The following is a 19,797-nucleotide window of genomic DNA, read 5'->3' as shown; positions in this document are numbered from 1 at the left end:
CTCTCACCGGAATTTTTGGACCACTCTTCCTTTGCAAACTGCTCCAGGTCCCTCTTATTGGAAGGGCGCCTTTTCCCAACAGCAATTTTAAGATCTCTCCACAGATCTTCAATGGGATTTAGATCTGGACTCTTTTCTGGCCACTTCATAACTCTCCAGCGCTTTGTTGCCATCCATTTCTGGGTGCTTTTTAACGTATGTTTGGGGTCATTGTCCTGCTGGAAGACCCAAGATCTCGGACACAAACCCAGCTTTCTGACACTGGGCTCTACAGTGCAACCCAAAATCCTTTGGTAATCCTCAGATTTCATGATGCCTTGCACACATTCAAGACGCCCAGTGCCAGAGGCAGCAAAACAACCCCAAAACATCATTGAACCTCCACCATATTTCACTGTAGGTACTGTGTTCTTTTCTTTGTAGGCTTCATTCCGTTTTCAGTAAACAGTAGAATGATGTGCTTTACCAAAAAGCTCTATCTTGGTCTCATCTGTCCACAAGATGTTTTCCCAGAAGGATTGTGGCTTACTCAAGTACATTTTGGAAAATTGTAGTCTTGCTTTTTTTTATGTCTCTGTGTCAGCAGTGGGGTCCTCGTGGGTCTCCTGCCATAGCGTTTCATTTCATTTAAATGTCGATAGTTTGCGCTGACACTGATGCTCCCTAAACCTGCAGGACAGCTTGAATTTCTTTGGAACTTGTTTGGGGCTGCTTATCCACCATCCGGACTATCCTGCGTTTGCAACCTTTCAATTTTTTCTCTTCCGTCCACGACCAGGAAGATTAGCTACAGTGCCATGTGTTGAAAACTTCTTGATAATGTTGCGCACTGTGGACAAAGGCAAATCTAGATCTCTGGAGATGGACTTGTAACCTTGAGATTGTTGATATTTTTCCACAATTTTGGTTCTCAAGTCCTCAGACAATTCTCATCTACTCTTTCTGTTATCCATGCTCCACTCTTTCATGTTATCCATCCATTAATGTGGCACACACAGACACATAATGCAAAGACTAAATGAACTTCTATGCTTTTTAGCTGCTTTTAGGTGTGATTTTTATATTGCCCACACCTGTTACTTGCCCCAGGTGAGTTTAAAGGAGCATCTCATGTTTGAAACAATCTTATTTATCCACAATTTTGAAAGGGTGCCAATAATTTTGTCCAGCCCATTTTTGGAGTTTTGTGTGACATTATGTCCAATTTGCTTTTTATCCTCCCTTTTTTGTTCTGTTCCAATACACACAAAGGGTATAAACATGTGTATAGCAAAACATGTGTTACTGCAATACTTTTCTGTGAGAAATACTTGATTTTCTTGAAAAATTTCTAGGGTGCCAACAATTTTGGCCATGACTGTATATATATATTTTTTTAGTAGTACAGGTATGGGATCAGTTATCTGGAAACCCGTTATCCAGAAGGTTTTGAATAACGGAAAGGCCATCTCCCATAGACTCCATTATAAGAACTTAAGTCTAATTTTTAAAAATGATTTCCTTTTTCTCTGTAATAAAACATTACCTTGTACTTGATCCCAACTAAGATATAATTAATCCTTGTTGGAGGCAAAACAATCCTATTGGGCTTAAATGATGTTGACATTTTTTTTTTTAGTAGACTTATGGTATGGAGATCCAAATTACGGAAAGATCCCTTATACGGAAAGCCCCAGGCCCCGAGCATTCTGGATAACTGTATAACTGTATCTGCTATTGTGTACTCCTAAATAGAAAGTTGGCGCACCTAATCAAATATTTACTCAGTCACACTTACTTCACATTTTCTAGAACAGGCAGCCATCTCTAAAAAGGTATTCTCCCTTCCTTTCCCTCCTTGCTTCATACTGCACGTGTTTCATTCCCTCCCCCCCCTCTGCCAGATCCGCTTTTGATTGGCTGGTGGGCATGTGTAGCTCAGAACAGGAGACAGGATCAAGTTACACACATGCTCAGAGAATAGGAATGCTGCCGCTGGCAGCCTACAGGAAGGAGAGAGAGATTTCAGTGATGTCACACTGCTGTAGGCTGCCAGCACCATATCTCAGAGAAGCAAGCAGGGATCTGGGAATTTAGATATGCAGTAAGTACTTAAAAAGAATGCCTTTAGACTTACTTTTAATTTATATTAACCTTTCATTGTCCTTTAACATAATATGAACTATCTACTGGTTAAGTATTCATTCTGGGGGTACAGTTTTCCTTTAATGTAGGATCTGTTCAGTGTGCTGCCAAAACAATAACTGAGAATATCACTTCCGCAGGACTTATGAATTTAACAGGTGATTTATTTGAAAACAAAAATGTATTGGCTTGTTCCTATGCTTTTAATAAAAGTTAAGAATGGTGCATGAGACGCAAGTTCAACTATTCAAACGCACACCCCAAAACCAAACACTGCAATTGTTTAAAAAAATCCCCAAAACTAGAAATATTTAGATTAAAAACTGTGAAATACATCACACATAGCAATAATCTGCGGATAAATAAAACTCTTGAGCTTAGGATACAAAAAGACACACATAAAAACGTTAATGATTGCTCACACATAACATGAATGTTGTGCCCATTATAACCCCATTCACAGGGTGTATGTCCCAGAAGGTTAAAAACTAGCTACTGATAGCAGTGACCAATCTTACTACATTAATATCAATTTCTATACCATTATATGTAACCAAATAGTGAGTAATGCAGAACCAAAATAATTAATAGTTTACTGTCAAAGCAAACCTATATTACTGATGGGTAAACCAGTATACCCAAATTCTAGATAATCATTTCAGAACTCCAGGACAATCCTGACGTACCATGACTTGTCAACCAAGTGTTTTTCCACCAACCACTGCTTTTAAGGAATTTGCTTATTGTAGCCGAAACATTAGGATTTAGCCTACTTTCTAACAACTGTTTAGATACATATGGTGAGCACGTTATTTGAAGGTCTCTTAAGGGATCACATTCAAAATTATTTTCTTGACAATGGTATTATGAGCAGTAAAAAGCACGGCCTTAGGAAGGGCAGGTCAAATTGGATTGCTTATGATAAGGTTAGCAAGAATCTGGACAGTGGCGTTGCAGTAGATGTAATCTTTTTGGATTTTGCCAAAGCATTTAATATCGTATCCCACAAACGTCTGTTTTTTAAACTAAGGTCTGTTGGTCTAAGTAAAGTCATTTGCACATTGATAGGAAACTGGCAACGGGATCAGGGTGGCTGTCAGTACATTCTCTGCTTGGACTAAGGTGTTTTTTTTTTGCTGTCAGAAGTAGTAGTTGTGGATTCTCACCAAGAGTCAGTAATACTGACTGATACATTAGTTAGCTTCAAGAAGGAGATAAATGGCTTTTTAGCAAGTCAGTACATACAGGGTTATGGAAGATAGTTCAAAGTACAAGTTGATCCAGGGACAGGTCCAATTGCAGTCTTGGAGTCAGGAAGAATTTTTTCCCTTTCTGTGCCAAAGAGGCTTCAGAAGGGCCTTCCTCTGGATCAACTAGCTAGTTAACTAGTTAGGAAGGTTATATAGGCATAAGAGGGTAAACGGGTGAACTTAATGGACGTACAGTACGTCTTTTCAACCTATGTTACTAGGTTATGTTAATATGAAAGGCATATACCTTTTTCAGGGCTTCTAAGTACAGCTTAGTTCTATTACGGTCATTCAGTTCTCCAAAACGTGCTCGATTCCAAGTGATATGTGCTCCACAATGACATGCAGGACGCTCTCTGCACATTAGAATGTTCTGCTGTGTGCTGAAATACATAAATGGAAGTAACATTTACCATATACTGATTTCTGGATGTGGAATAAGATGAAAAGGGAATGCTTTCCTTTAACTCTTTTACTGCCAACGACGTATGGAATACGTCGTGGCAGTAAAAGGGCTTTAATGCCAACGACGTGTCCCATATGTTGTTGGCATTTAAAGGCTGCTCTCTGCAGCGGCGGCATGTGCCGCCGCTGCAGAGAGCTTCTATCGATGACAGCCCCCCTGGGCAACGTGCCAGGGGGGCTGTCATGAGGGTCCTGCAAGCAATCGTGTTGCAGGACCCTCTAGGAAGCAGCAGACGCGATCGCATCGCGCCGGCTGCTTCCTGCCTCCTACTTCCCACCTTAGCACCGGCCCACTGGAGGAGGCGGCGATCAGACAGGTAAGGTGTTTGGTTTTTTTTTTGCATTTACACACTTTCACACATTTATACACACTTGCATACATTTACACACACTTACAGCACACATTTTAGCAGGTTTTTTTTTCCACACTTTTATACACTCATATACACACATGTATACACAAACACTTTGGTTTTTTTTTTGTTTTGTTTTTTTGTTTTATTTTACCATTTGTTTTTAGTTTCTTTTACCTAAAAACTGTTTATTTTGACAGCGTGACTATTGGATCAGATATTCTGACCACTAATTACACTGTCATGTGACTTATTTTGTTGTTTCACTGATTTGCACAATTTTTGTGGTTTTATCGCATTTTATCCCTGTATAAGTGTTCCTAATCTGTTTTTAGCGTAGCTTTGCCAGGTGTAACTTTGGTGTACAAAAATAACTTTGCCTATTTTGAATTCATCAGAAAAATATATGGTTTTGTGGGGGTCTCTGTATAGTTAGGGCAAGTTTCGGTACATAATACACTGACAGGGGGCTCTGTGTGCAAAAGCTGAGTTGGCAGGCGAGAAATCCATATGCGCTATTTTCATTTTGGGGTCAGTACATACCACAGACTTGAGTATATCTATGCATATTGGGCATCAAACTGTTCAGTTTAGGTGTTCCTATTTGGGGTGATTTGCCTTTGTACGCAAGAAATTGTGTGAGATAAATGCGGCAAATTGGAACATTTTTAGGTGATTTTCTGAAATGTCATAAAAACCAATAACTTTAGGAAAGCTTTGCAGATTGGTACTTTGGTGTAGAAAGGACTCTTTACCCTTGTTGGATTTGTCAGAATGTGTACTTTCCAAAAATATATGGTTTTGTGGGGGTCTCTGTATATTTAGGGGGGGTTACTGCACATAATACACTGACAGGGGGCTCTGTGTGCAAAAGCTGAGTTGGCAGGCGAGAAATCCATATGCGCTATTTTCATTTTGGGGTCAGTACATACCACAGACTTGGGTATATCTATGCATATTGGGCATCAAACTGTTCAGTAGACCATAGGTGTTCCTATTTGGGGTGATTTGCCTTTATCTGATCTTTATCAAGAAATTGTGAGAGATAAATGCGGCAAATTGCAACATTTTTATGCGATTTTCGAAATGTCATATAAATCTGCAAACTTAGGAAAGCTTTACAGCTTGGTACTTTGGAGCAAAAAGAAATGTTTACCCATTATAGATTCGGGGGAATGTGTACTTTCCAAAAATATATGACTTTCTGGGGTGAGCGTACTTTTTACTAGCTTATCCCACATATAATGATGTAAATGTGTTGATTTTGCAGGAGCTGAAATGACAGAAATGATAGATCATATGGGGGTATGTTCACATTGGGGCTCCTACATGCCACATACTTAAGTAAACCTATACATATTGGGCATCAAACTGTTCAGTGGACCCTTGGCGTTCATATTTAGGGTGTTTTATTTGGTTACTTTATGACCTGTAGGAGATAAGATACTATAGACTGGAAGCTTTGAAGCAATTTTTTTAAAAAAATCACAAATTTTGATAAAAACAAATAACTTTAGGAAAGCATTGTGACTTGATAGTTTGGAGTAGACAGACAGTTGTGCTTATTCTGTATTCCCCAGAATCTGTTCTTTCCAAAAATGTAAAATTTTCTGGGATAAACCTTCTGTTAGTGGAATTTTTGTCCTTGAAATCTAAAGTATGCAGCTTTCTGGAGCAGTGCTTTGGAAATTTGGTAGTGTACTGCTGGGAGTTTTTGACCTATACAAGTGACAAATCTCCATAAAACTATATATATTTGGTATTGGCACGTTCAGGAGACATGGGACTTTCCAAATCAGTTGTATATTCGTGCATAAAATAATTTTTGTTTCTAGTATGTGTGTTTATATTATGGAAAATTTGATTTTTTTTTGCATTTTTAGACATTTAGAAGCCTATATCTTGTTACAGAATTGGAATTACACAAAAATTCTATCATATTTTGAAAGCTTAGGTTGTTCTGAAAAAAACAATATATTGTTTTCCTGGGTAAACTAAAAGTCCCCCCGAGGAAAGGCCCCTAAAGTGAAACAGTGCAAAATGTTCAAAAACTGTCTGGCAATACAAGTTCCGCTTTGACCAAAACAGCTGGCAGTAAAAGGGTTAAGTACTGTTTGTTTTTTATTTTTACTGGTTCTGGTGCGTACACTTCCATGGTTATATATTGGAAGGACAATACTTATGCTTATAGTCTTAAGGAAGGTCCGTGTATGTATGTATTTGCTGCCACACAGCTTCTTACTGCCTAGCAGTTGTTATTACATGTAATGTTTTAACCCTTTTACTGCCAGCCATTTTGGTCACCCCGAATCTATAATGGGTAAACATTTCTTCTTGCTTCAAAGTACCAAGCTGTAAAGCTTTCCTAAGTTTGCAGATTTATATGACATTTCGAAAATCGCATAAAAATGTTGCAATTTGCCGCATTTATCTCTCACAATTTCTTGATAAAGATCAGATAAAGACAAATCACCCCAAATAGGAACACCTATGGTCTACTGAACAGTTTGATGCCCAATATGCATAGATATACCAAAGTCTACGGTATGTACTGAACCCAAAATGAAAATAGTGCATAAGGATTTCTCGCCTGCCAATTCAGCTTTTGCACACAGAGCCCCCTGTCAGTGTATTATGTGCTGAAACTTCCCCTAACTATACAGTGACCCCCACAAAACCATATATTTTTGGACTCTGATGTAAAGAGTCCTTTCTACACCAAAGTACCAATCTGCAGAGCTTTCCTAAATTTATTGGTTTTTATGACATTTCAGAAAATCGCCTAAAAATGTTGAAATTTGCCGCATTTATCTCACACAATTTCTTGCGTACAAAGGCAAGTCACCCCAAATAGGAACACCAGAGGTCTACTGAACAGTTTGATGCCCTATATGCATAGATATACCAAAATCTGCAGTATGTACTGACCCCAAAATAGCGCATAAGGATTTCTCGCCTGCCAACTCAGCTTTTGCACACAGAGCCCCCTGTCAGTGTATTATGTGCAGTAATCCCCCCTAACTATACAGAGACCCCCACAAAACCATATATTTTTGGAAAGTACACATTCTGATGAATTCAAAATAGGCAAAGTTATTTTTGTACACCAAAGTTACACCTGGCAAAGCTATGCTAAAAACAGATTAGGAACACTTATACAGGGATAAAATGTGATAAAACCACAAAAATTGTGCAAATCAGTGAAACAACAAAATAAGTCACATGACAGTGTAATTAGTGGTCAGAATATCTGATCCAATAGCCATGCTGTCAAAATAAACAGTTTTTAGATAAAAGAAACTAAAAACAAAGTGGTAAAATGAAAAAAAACAAACAAAAAAAAACCAAAGTGTTTGTGTATACATGTGTGTACATGTGTAAAACTTGTGTGATAGTGTGTGTGTATATGAGTGTAAATAAGTGTATAAAAGTGTGAAAAATGAAAAAAAAAAAAAACACCAAAAAAAAAAAAATGCTAAAATGTGTGCTGTAAGTGTGTAAATGTATGTAAATGTGTGTCTAAGTGTGTAAATGCAAGAATAAAAAAAACTCCTTACCTGTCCTGAAGACCCGATCGCTCCTCTTCAGTTGGGCCGGCGCTGGGGGGGAAGTGCGTCTGCTGCTTCCTGGAGGGTCCTGCGACCCGATCGATCGCAGGACCCTCATGACAGCCCCCCTGGCACATTGCCCAGGGGGGCTGTCATTGTTAGAAGCTCTCTGCAGCGCTTAAATGCCAACGACGTATGGGACACGTCGTTGGCGTTTAAGCCCTTTTACTGCCACAACGTATCCCATACGTCGTTGGCAGTAAAAGAGTTAATGGTATTTGGTATCATCCTTTCACCCCTGCTGTTTCTTGCTAGATAGTTGCTCCCGCCCTCCATTTTCCTGCTGTACTCCCCCTTTGGATTAGTGTGTTATGAAAAGACTGCAGTGTGTGTAAGCTGCGTAACTTCATTAGAAATTTACCTATGAAAAAGCCTCTATGTTTATACCTTTGCTATCTTGAAGCATAAAGAAGCATTGGAGAACACTTCTGGACTTTTTATTCATTGAGTAAGCTATCTGTCAAGGTGATCATTCAACCTGCTGTATAACTTTATTTATAAAGCACTACAAGGATAAGCAGATCTGTATAATCTTACAATATACACAATTACACACAGGAAGGACAATGGTTACAATAAACATGTATAAATACAGAGAGACCAAGTGCCATGTTGTATGAGACACAGTAGGAAGGAGGTCCCTGTCCCATAGAGCTTACAATCTAATTGAGAAAACATTTATAACCCTTTAGAATCTGAAGGAGTATCCATTATCCCACAAAAACAGTATTAGCAAACCCTTAGTTGAGCCCCTTCAAATTTCTCTTACTGTTTTGCAGTTAACAAAATCTGTTTTGTATGTAATGTTTTTACCTTTAAGTTAGTTGAGTAGCTCTAAAAATGAAGCAAAAGAAGGGTTATACCTGGACTTGGTTAGGCTGTACCACACGCAGTAATCATCCTGATTAGCAGTAAGGCACCACATCTCACCCTGTGTTACCAGACTCTCCTTTGGCAAGAAATATACACATTGCATCCAGTGATCCCTCCACTAGTATAAGAAGACAAAGTGATTGATGTTAATAATTTTCCGTTCTGAACCTAACAGGCCTAATTTTGCAATGCATTTTATTACTATAGGGTCTTGAATTTTAGGGACAGTTACAATCCAAAACAAAAAATCATGTAGACTAAATGTATTTAAAACCCGCACCATTCTAGAATTTCCAGTAGGGAAGTGGTACAACCACACAATACCAATAACAACATACTATATAATAGAAGAAAAAAGTCCTGGGAGAGAACATTTGCACACTCCCATCTATACACAGTATGCTCTTTGGATTATTTTATATGCAACATAATAACAAATAATCCAAACTACAGTAATAGGACACAAATAAGAAATATAAATACAATTTAAAAATCTAGGCATCTACAGCTAGGTCTGAAAATGCAACCCTACCTGTCATAACTCCCTTACTCCACTAGCAAGTAGGAACAAAGCATCACAAGATAGGGGTGCAACTTTTTTATGGATAGGCTAACACCCCACTTACAGGTGTAAGCTGCCAAAGGGGTTGTTCACCTTTGAGTTAGATTTTAGTATAATGCAGAGCATAATGTTCTAAGACAATTTGCAATTGGTTTTAATTTTTTTTTTATTATGTGCTATTTTTTAAATATTTCACTTTTTTCAGCAACTCTCTAATTTGGAATTTTTCAAACAACCTTAGCAATCAGGCAGTGGTTTGAATAAAACACTGGTATATGAATAGGAGAGGACCTGAATAAAAAAATAAGTTAAAAAAAATAATTTTTTACACAGCAATAGTCTGTCTGCTGTTAGTGACGTCCTTTTAAAAGGTGGAATGTGTCAAAAGAAGAAGCCAAAAAAATTAAAAAACCATTAAAAAAAAAAAATAAAGATGGCCAACTGGGAAGTTGTTTAGAACTGGCCACAATATAACATACTAAAAGTTAATTTAAAGGTTAAACCACCCTCACTTTAACAGTCAGTGCTTGTGGGAAGTAAATTTCATAAGACTCGTTAAGTTTGAAACTTTTTCTAAATATACACGTTTACAAATACTAGAATGGGTACATGTTAAAATAGAATCCCTCTAAATGAAATGAGCTTTATCCATTAAATCCTTACAGGGACAGGCTGCTGAGCCAGATACATCCAACTTGGCTGCATGGTGCAGGTTATTGATCCATCTGGATCCATGTCAATCTCCCACCAAGACAGGACAACCTGGGCTGCTCCCCTGGCCAAGCATTTGAAGTGAACAGGATGAGAAGTTGGTGAACTGCTAACCTGCTGACTAAAATTCACCCTGCAGAAAGGAAAAAAGCAGAAAATGCTTACAATGCATAAAAGCAAAAAAAACTTGTGAAAATATACACCCCTGTGGTGAACATAATTTTTTTAAACTATTGTCTTAATTATGAAATATCTATGGTTTTTGTTATTTGTGGCACTAAACAAGAAAATTATAGCACTTTAGGTTAAGCACTTCCTGGCTCCACCAAGCAGAGGAGAAGCTGATAAAACTACCGTATATACTCGAGTATAAGCAGAGTTTTTCAGCACACAAAATGTGCTGAAAAAAGCAACCTCGGCTTATACTCGAGTACTCAACTAATACAGACCCCTCCAAGTGATTGTCGCTGCCCCCGCCAACAGCACAGGCTACCCGCACCACCTCTAAAGCCCCCCACACACATTCGCAGCAGGGAAGTTAAAAACATAGTCGCATGTTATACCAGCACTCGCGTTCGTCAGTGTTCAGTTAAATACCGGCACTTGCGTTCTCTCTGCCTACGGTATGCCAGCTTCCACAGCAGCTCGGTGCTGTGATTGGAACCGCTGAGTATCCTTATATGATGTGCGCTCTTCTGCGCTGCAGCGGCGCGTGGGGCGGAAGTGACGTCATGCGCCCATTCACTTGCCATACATATATTGCTTTATACAGTAAATCCACCGTTATATATGTGCGTGTGCCACAGACTTCCAGCCCGCATCAGTCCCACAATTATACCAGCAACGGGTTGCTCTTAACGGTTCCTGTACTATAAGCGCTGCACGCATAGGTTCAGTATCTTTTCCTAGCGTCTCGGTTACCATAGCAACCCGCACCTACGGCGCACAGAACTTTACATGAGGTACCTGACCTGGCACAATGATATTATCCAGTATTGTGTAAATCAACAGATATTAGCCATGTCCCTGTATCTGCCTACATTGTTCTCCCTAAATTTTTTTTGATAGACTCGATGTAGTGTTTGAGTTGCAGTTCAGCTATACTGGTTGGTTTCCTGCATCTTGTTTAATTTTTCTCTTTCTCCTTTTTTCTATGTTCTCTTTTCCTTTTTTAAACCAGTATTTAGGCTTAAATTACAGTGATTTTTATTTATTTGATTTTTCTGAATTTTATATATGTGTTTATGTATGCACGGTTGGTGTTAGGTGATTGGCGGCTGCATTTCCCTAGGCTTATACTCGAGTCAATAAGATTTTCCAGTTTTCTTAGGTAAAATTTGGTACCTCGGCTTATATTCGGATCGGCTTATACTCGAGTATATTACCACAGGGCTGAATCTCATCCTGCGGAAAAAAGCTGGCTGAGAATTGGCCCCTACACTGCCACTAACCTCCTACCTTGCCTGCACCCCAAAGCATTGTCCAACAGATAAGGTGGATATCAGCCAAAAAATGAGAGCGTCTGCATTTCACAGTCAATATCCACTGCATCTGCCTGCACCAGAGACAATGCTTCTGGGTGCAGGCAAGGTAGGAGGCTGGTGGGACTGATTCTCTGCCTGCGCTTTTCTGTATCTGTATCAAGAAACAGCCCTGTGTGGCACTAAGCCATAAGGCTGCACCTTAGAGAAGGGAAGGGTTTGTTTGTTCAAAGGTAGATAAGGAACTCTGGGTGAGGGAGGTGGAACTAAAAAAAATGTAATTAGTGCTTCATAATGGCAAAAAAAATTGGAAAATGTGGACAATCTTTTAAAGAAAAGGCAGAGTGAAACACAAATTCTATTTATTTTGCTTAGTTTAGCAATGGTGTCACATGTATATTCTCATTTTAAAGGAGAAGGAAAGGCTAAGTCACTTGGGGGTGCCAAAATGTTAGGCACCCCCAAGTGACTTTATTCGCTTAGCTTGTACCCCGAGCTGGTGCCCCTGTTAGGAGAAAATGCACCAGTACCTGTAGTGAGCGATTCCTTCTTCCTCATTTCTTCTGCTGGCAAAATCCCTGGGCAGTAGAGTGAAAAGCCGACTTTGTTGCTAACCCTTTAAGTGCCACAGGACGTAGAATCTACATCCTGTGTATAAAAGTACCTAAGTGCCACAGGACGTAGATTCTACATCCTGCTGCACAGGGGGGACAACAAGCACAGGGGGGAACGAGTGGCCCCTGGGGCGCAATTGCCCAGGGGCCCCATATGAAATGACAGACACGGTGTCTGTGCCGTGCCTGACATTTCCTGCTCTCCTTCTCTGCATAATCACCGATCGCAGGGAGAAGCTGCAGCACGGCTCCTGGGTCCTTCCTCCCACCTCCAGAGGATCTGTGTGACTGCTTGTCCAAGGTAGGTGTTAAAAAACACACATAATCCACTAATACACAGTTATACTCACACACAAACACACATACATTTTTTTGGTGGGGGTTCACACATTCACAGCACTTAACAGCACTCACACTTACTTGCACACACACACAAAACACATTTTACCTAGTGTACACACACACTTACACACTTATGTCATTTTGATTTTTTATCGCATCGTTTTTATTCTTGCCTGAAAAAAATGTTTTATTGCCATTGTGGATAACGTAAATACCTTTTGTGTATTATTTTGGTGTTTTTATTACATTTTCTGTGATTTTGGTGCATTTTTAGTCATTTTATTGCATTTTTAGCCATTTTATTGCATTTTCAGTTATGCATAGTTGTTGTTCGCTTGACTTTGTCTGTAAAACTAATTTGCCAAAATTTGCCAAGCCAAAATACTCAAACTGTGATTCTGACTGCAGATATCACTAGGAAAAAAAAAACATTGATTTTAGTGACTTTTTTTGGATTGTAGCAATTTTACTGCATTTCACATGGACATTTTGTCTGCTGTATTTAAATTTGGCTTCCTCTGTACCCCACATAGTTTGGTAAATCTATGCATATTGGGCATCAAACTGTTCAGTAGACCCCTGATGTTCATATTTAGATTTATGTTGGCATGTTACGTAATGTGGTGTACATAATGAGGTAAAATGCAAGCTTTGTGACGATTTTCATAAAGGTTAAAAAAAACCGTTCTGTTTAGCACAGTTTGGTAGTTTGCGGTAGAAAGATGTATTTACCTATTTTTGTTTTGTCAGAATGTGTATTTTCGGAAAAAATATGGTTTTCTAGAGGCCCTGTATGGTTAGGGGGTCTTATGGCACATAATACACATACCAGGTGCAAAATTTGCACAAGCCGGAGCGTCATATGTGAAAATTCATATGCACTATTTTTATCTAGGTGCCCCTGTACACCAAATAGTTTGGTAAATCTATGCATATAGGGCATCAAACTGTTCAGTAAACCCCTGGCGTTCATATTTAGAATGTTTTAAGTTGATACGTTACAAAATGTGGGGGTATATAATGAAGTAAAATGCAAGCTGACAATTTTCAGAAATGTCAAAAAACCTTTCTGTTTAGCATACCTTTGTAGTTTGGTAGTTTGCAGTAGAAATAAGTATTTACCCATTTTTGTTTTGTCAGAATGTGTACTTTCGGAAAATATATGGTTTTCTACAGTCTCCGTAATGTTAGGGAGTCTTATGGCACATAATACACATGCCTCCCATATAGATTGTAAGCTCTATGGGGCAGGGACCTCCATACTCTTGTGTCTTTATATAGTAACATAGTAAGTTGGGTTGAAAAAAGACATACGTCCATCAAGTTCAACCATAATGCCTATACCTAACCTGCCTAACTACAAGTTGATCCAGAGGAAGGCAAAAAACCCCATCTGAAGCCTCTCTAATTTGCCTCAGAGGGGAAAAAATTCCTTCCTGACTCCAAGATGGCAATCGGACCAGTCCCTGTATCAACTTGTACTAAGAGCTATCTCCCATAACCGTGTATTCCCTCACTTGCTAAGAATCCATCCAGCCCCTTCTTAAAGCTATATAATGTATCAGCCAGTACGACTGATTCGGGGAGGGAATTCCACAACTTCACAGCTCTCACTGTAAAAAATCCTTTCCGAATATTTAAATGGAACCTCCCTTCTTCTAAACGGAGTGGGTGCCCTCGTGTCCGTTGGAAGGACCTACTGGTAAATAAAACATTAGAGAGGTTATTATATGATCCCCTTATATATTTATACATAGTTATCATGTCACCTCTTAAGCGCCTCTTCTCCAGTGTAAACAGACCCAACTTGGCCAGTCTTTCTTCATAACTGAGACTTTCCATACCCTTTACCAGCTTAGTTGCCCTTCTCTGGACCCTCTCTAGCTCAATAATGTCCCGTTTGAGCACTGGAGACCAAAACTGAACAGCATATTCTAGATGGGGCCTTACCAGTGCTCTGTAAAGGGGAAGAATAACCCCCTCCTCCCGTGAATCTATACCCCTTTTAATACAGCTCAGAACCTTGTTTGCCCTTGCAGCTGCTGCCTGGCATTGCTTGCTACAGCCAAGTTTATTATCTACAAGGACTCCAAGATCCTTCTCCATTATGGATTTGCCTAGTGCAGTCCCATTAAGGGTATACGGGGCTTGCATGTTTTTACATCCCAGGTGCATGACCTTACATTTATCCACATTAAATCTCATCTGCCACTTAGCTGCCCAGATTGCCAGTTGGTCAAGATCCTGCTGCAGGGATGTCACATCCTGGATAGAATTGACTGGTCTGCAGAGTTTTGTGTCATCTGCAAACACTGATACATTACTCATAATACCCTCCCCTAAGTCATTTATGAACAAATTAAACAAAAGTGGACCCAGTACAGAACCCTGAGGGACCCCACTGAGAACCTTACTCCAAGTAGAGAATGTGCCATTAACAACCACCCTCTGTACCCGATCCTGTAGCCAGTTTTCTATCCATGTGCAAACGACTTCACTAAGACCAATAGACCTTAGCTTAGAAAGCAGTCGTTTGTGGGGAACGGTATCAAATGCTTTGGCAAAATCCAAATAGATTATATCTACTGCATCCCCACTGTCCAGCTTCTTACTTACCTCATCATAAAAAGCAATTAAATTGGTCTGACATGACCTGTCCTTCATAAAGCCATGCTGATTACTGCTCATAATGCCATTCTCCACTACATAATTTTGAATGTGATCCCTTAACAAGCCTTCAAATAACTTGCCCACCACGGATGTCAAACTTACAGGCCTATAATTGCCAGGCTGAGATCTTATTCCCTTTTTAAATATGGGAGTGACATTCGCCTTCTTCCAATCACTAGGTACCATACCTGATGAAAGAGAGTCTGAGAATATCAGAAACAAGGGCCACTGCAATTCTGCCCCTAGCTCTCTCAGTACCCGAGGGTGTATTCCATCTGGCCCAGGTGCCTTGTTTACATTTATCGTGTGTAACCCTTTAAGCACCATATCCTGTGCCAACCACTGTGTAGTTGGAGCTGAGGCAACAGTGCAGCTATTGGGTGGGACTTGGCCCACTGGCTCCTCTACTGTATACACAGAAGAAAAGAACTGGTTAAGCACATCTGCCTTTTCTGTATCCGCTGTAACCATATTGTTATTATAACTCAATGGGGCCACACCCTCAACCTGCATCTTTTTACTATTAATATACTTAAAAAACTTTTTGGGGTTAGTCTTGGCCTCGGCCGCGATGCGCTCCTCATTTTCTATCTTTGCCTTCTGGATTGCTGTTTTACAACACTTGTTATAGTGTTTATATTCATTAAACGCAGCTACTGTCCCCTCTGACTTATATTTCTTAAAAGCTTTCCTTTTTTTCCCTATTAACTTCTTTACCTCAGAGTTAAGCCACATGGGGTGATTCTTAACACTTCTACATTTTCTTATTAATGGAATGAATTGAGAACAGTAATGATTTAATATCATTTTAAATGACAACCATTTCTGCTCTGTATTTTTATCAGAAAACATAATGCCCCAATCTATGCCCTGAAGCGCTGCCCTTAAGGAGCTAAAATTTGCCTTCCTAAAATTCAGTGTCTTTGTTGCCCCCGTGTAAATTTGTTTCCTGCACCAAACATCAAATGAAATAACATTATGGTCACTATTACCCAGGGGTTCAACCACTTGCACATTTGCTATGCGTTCTGGGTCATTAGAGATCACTAGATCTAGTATAGCATTGTTCCTGGTTGGCTCCTCAACAACCTGTGACATAAAGTTGTCATGCAGCAAGTTTATAAACTTGTTCCCATTTACTGTCCTGGCAGTACTATTGCCCCAGTCAATATAGTAGGCATTATGGTTGAACGTGATGGACATCTGTCTTTTTTCAACCCAACTTACTATGTTACTATGTCTTTGACTGTTATCTTATTACAATTGTATCTTATTTATTTGTGCTTATTGTAATACTTTGTATTTATTTATTTTAATACCCCTGTTTATATTAATGTATTCTACTGTACAGTGCTGTGTACATAAGTAGAGCTTTATAAATAAAGTTATACATACATGCCGGTAGCTTATATTGCAGCGTATTCACTTTGTATGCACTAACTTCCTTTTGGGTTCTCTACATACCAGATATATTGGTGATCCTATGCACAATGGGCATCAAACTGTTCAGTGGACTCTTGGCTTTCATATTTAGGATGTGTTATTTTGGTACCTAATGCTATGTGGGAGATAAGGTGCTTGAAAGTGGAAGGTGTGATGCGATTTTCAGTTATTTCATTAAAACTGCCAATTTTGGGAATGCATAGCGACTCTGTAGTTTGGAGTAGAAAGACATGGATACCCATTTTCAATTCGCCTGAATGTGCACTTTCCGAAAATATATGTGTTTGGGGGGGTCAATGTATTTTTTTGTATCTAGAAGAATTAAGTCTAAAACAACTGGACTTTTCTGAGTTTTTCTTGAAAACATTTCACCACTCATCCAAGTGGCTTCTTCAGTTCAAATGACTGGTAGGGAATTCCCCGGTATTTAAACTCTTGATGGTAGTACAGTCACAGACATCCAATCACAATGGTTCCATTGAACTTGTTCAGTTAGGTGTTAGCTGAAACTGACAGGTGTAAAAAGGTATGATACAATCACAATGGTACCATGATTCTCATTGATGAAGGTTTTAATCCTTCAAAGTACATGACTGGAAGTGTGAATTTTTGTGAAACCGCCGGGGTAAGGATGTCAAAGCGGCATTGTATGTAGGTGACAAGCGGTGTCTCAGGCCCCCTCCTCTGTTCAGGGATGGTTTTTCCAGGCTGGCATAAATGGCCTCTTTCACACCTCTTTCAAACCATCTGTCCTCTCGGTCCAAGGTATGCACGTTACTGTCCTCAAAAGAGTGACCTTTTTCTTTGAGGTGTAGATAGACTGCTGAGTCTTGTCCTGAGGAGTTCGCCCACCTATGTTGGGCCTTTCTCTTACAGAGAGGTTGTTTTGTCTCCCCAATGTATAAGTCAGAGCACTCTTCACTACACTGGACAGCATAGACCACATTACTTTTCATGTGCTTGGGTGTAGGGTCTTTAGGGTGCACCAGCTTTTGTCTCAGGGTGTTGCTGGGTTTGAAAAACACAGGAATGTGATGTTTGTTGAAAATTCTCCTAAGTTTTTCTGATGTTCCAGCGACATATGGGATGACTATGTTGTTTCGCCTGCTGTGTTCCTCCCCTTCTGTTTGTTGGTCTGGTCCTTCTGCTGGTCTTGGATTTGGTTTTGATGTTAGCTGTGAAAGCAAGTTTGCTGTCTTTCACATCTTCCCTTGTGAACGTGATGTTTTTGTCCACTGAGTTTATGTATTTGGTGAAGGCTGGAACCTCGCATGCTTTGATTTTGACCCAGGTGTCATCCACATATCTGAACCAATGACTTGGTGTTGTTCCCTTGAAGGTGTCCAGGGCTTTCTTTTCCACTTCTTCCATGTAAAGGTTCGCTACAATTGGAGACACAGGCGAACCCATGGCACAGCCATGTTTTTGTCTATAGAAAACTTCCTTGTGCTTGAAGTAAGTGGTATTGAGACATAGGTCCAGTAAGGAACAACCTTGTTCTGGGGTAAGCTTTGTTCTGCCGCTGAGAGTGGTGTCTTGTTTCAGCCATTTCCTCACTGTTTCAATTGCCTCGGCAGTGGGAATGCATGTGAACAGAGATGTTACGTCGTAGGACACCATTGTATCATCGATCTCCAGCTTTAACTCCTTTTTTGAAAAAGTCCATGGAGTTCTGAATGTGCTGTACTGTGTTTCCAACTAAGGGGGCTAGGATGTTGGCCACGTATTTAGCAATGTTATAAGTCACAGAGTTAATGCTGCTGACAATTGGCCTCAAAGGGGCTCCTTCTTTGTGTATTTTTGGGAGTCCATATAGGCATGGAGTGGCTTCACCTGGGTAAAGGCGACGGTACAAAGCTGGACTGATGACCTTTTCCTTCTCAAGGTGCTGCAAGTAGTCTATAACCTTCTTCTTGTAGTTGCTTGTTGGATCTCTCTTGAGTTGTTCATATGTGTCTGAATCGTTGAGCAGTGTGGACACATTGGCATGGTAGTCTGATGTATTCAGTACCACTGTACACCTTCCTTTATCTGCTGGCAGGATGGTGACACTTGAGTCCTTGGCAAGTGATGTCAGAGCCCTCCTCTCTTGCAGACTTAGGTTGGAGGGGGAGTTTTAGCATTAGCTAGGGCTGCTGATACTTTTAACCGGATGTTTTCAGCCTCATCCACTGGTATCTTATTGTTGTGGATTGATGATTCTGTGGCTGTGATGAAGTCTACCACTGGGACATACCGTGGGGCCACTGCAAAGTTCAGTCCCTTGGCTAAGACATCCTTCTCTGGTTCTGTAAGTTCCCTGTCTGATAACTTCTTTAACCACAGATCCTTCTGGCATGTCTTGTTTTCATCTTCCTTCCTCCCTGTTGATCTGTCTGTTCGCTGGGTGTTGTTGGTACGTGATAATAAACTGGTGAATTTGTTTATTTGCCTCTCCTTGCCCCTTGCATGTTGTGCAAGTTGCGCCCGCTCTGTGAATTCAACCACTCTTTGCAACGTCAGCACCGGTAATTGTGCTGTCAGTCTCTGTTTCTAATTATCAAATTTATGAACCAGTACCTCAACAGTTGTTTCTGGGCTTTTTTTGTGTTTTTACCCCACAGAAAATGCAGTAATCATGTTGAATTTTCAGTAGATAAAGAGATCTCCGGGGCAATTTGTTTGTACTAACTTCCTTTTGGGGTCTCTACATGCCAGATACTTTAGTTATCCTATGCACAATGGGCATCAAACTTTAGGATATGTTTTCTTGGTACCTAATGCCAAGATAACGTGCTTGAAAGTGGAAGCTTTGAGGTAATTTTTTAGAATTTTCATAAATTTTTATAGAAACTGCTAAATTCAGGAAAGCATTGCTGTTTGGTACTTACGAGTTGGAAGACATGGTTACCCATTTCGGATTCGGCAGAATGTGTACTTTTCAAAAATATATGGTTTCCTGGGGTAAACCTAATGTTTCAGGATTTTTGGCTTTGGAATCTAAAGTATGCTGTATTCTGCTGTAATGCTTTGAAAATTTGGTAATATACTGCTGGGAGTTTTTGATCTATAGAAGTCAGAAATCTACATAAAACTATACATATCAGGTATTGGCACGTTCGGGAGGCATGAGGCTTTCCAAATTAGTTGAATTTTTGTCCATAAAATAAAATATGTTTCTGCTATAAATCCCTATATCATTAAAAATATAAAAAAATTTTTGTATTTCAAGCTCTAAATCTTGTTCCAGAAGTGGAAATACACAAAATCTCTGGCAGATTTGGAAAGCTCAGGTTCTCCTGAAAAAAACAATATATAGTTT

At 39.7% G+C, this 19,797-nt stretch overlaps 1 protein-coding gene across 4 annotated transcripts in view; it reads right to left on the bottom strand.

Annotated features, from left to right (window-relative positions):
- Window positions 1–19,797, bottom strand: part of prmt7 (protein arginine methyltransferase 7) — a 95,132-nt gene that overhangs the window by 47,509 nt on the left and 27,826 nt on the right. For all 4 annotated transcript variants that reach the window (XM_031900119.1, XM_031900120.1, XM_018093070.2 and 1 more), the window contains 3 exon segments: window positions 9,899–10,079; window positions 8,664–8,791; window positions 3,622–3,757 (listed from right to left, as the gene is read on the bottom strand). In XM_031900119.1, the coding sequence (XP_031755979.1) occupies window positions 3,622–3,757; window positions 8,664–8,791; window positions 9,899–10,079 (445 nt within the window).

Source organism: Xenopus tropicalis, chromosome 4, assembly GCF_000004195.4.
Source record: "Xenopus tropicalis strain Nigerian chromosome 4, UCB_Xtro_10.0, whole genome shotgun sequence".
NCBI classification, from domain to species: Eukaryota; Metazoa; Chordata; class Amphibia; order Anura; family Pipidae; genus Xenopus; species Xenopus tropicalis.
The sequence above is the reverse complement of the archived record's forward strand: the minus strand, read 5'-3'. Positions and strand labels throughout refer to the sequence as shown.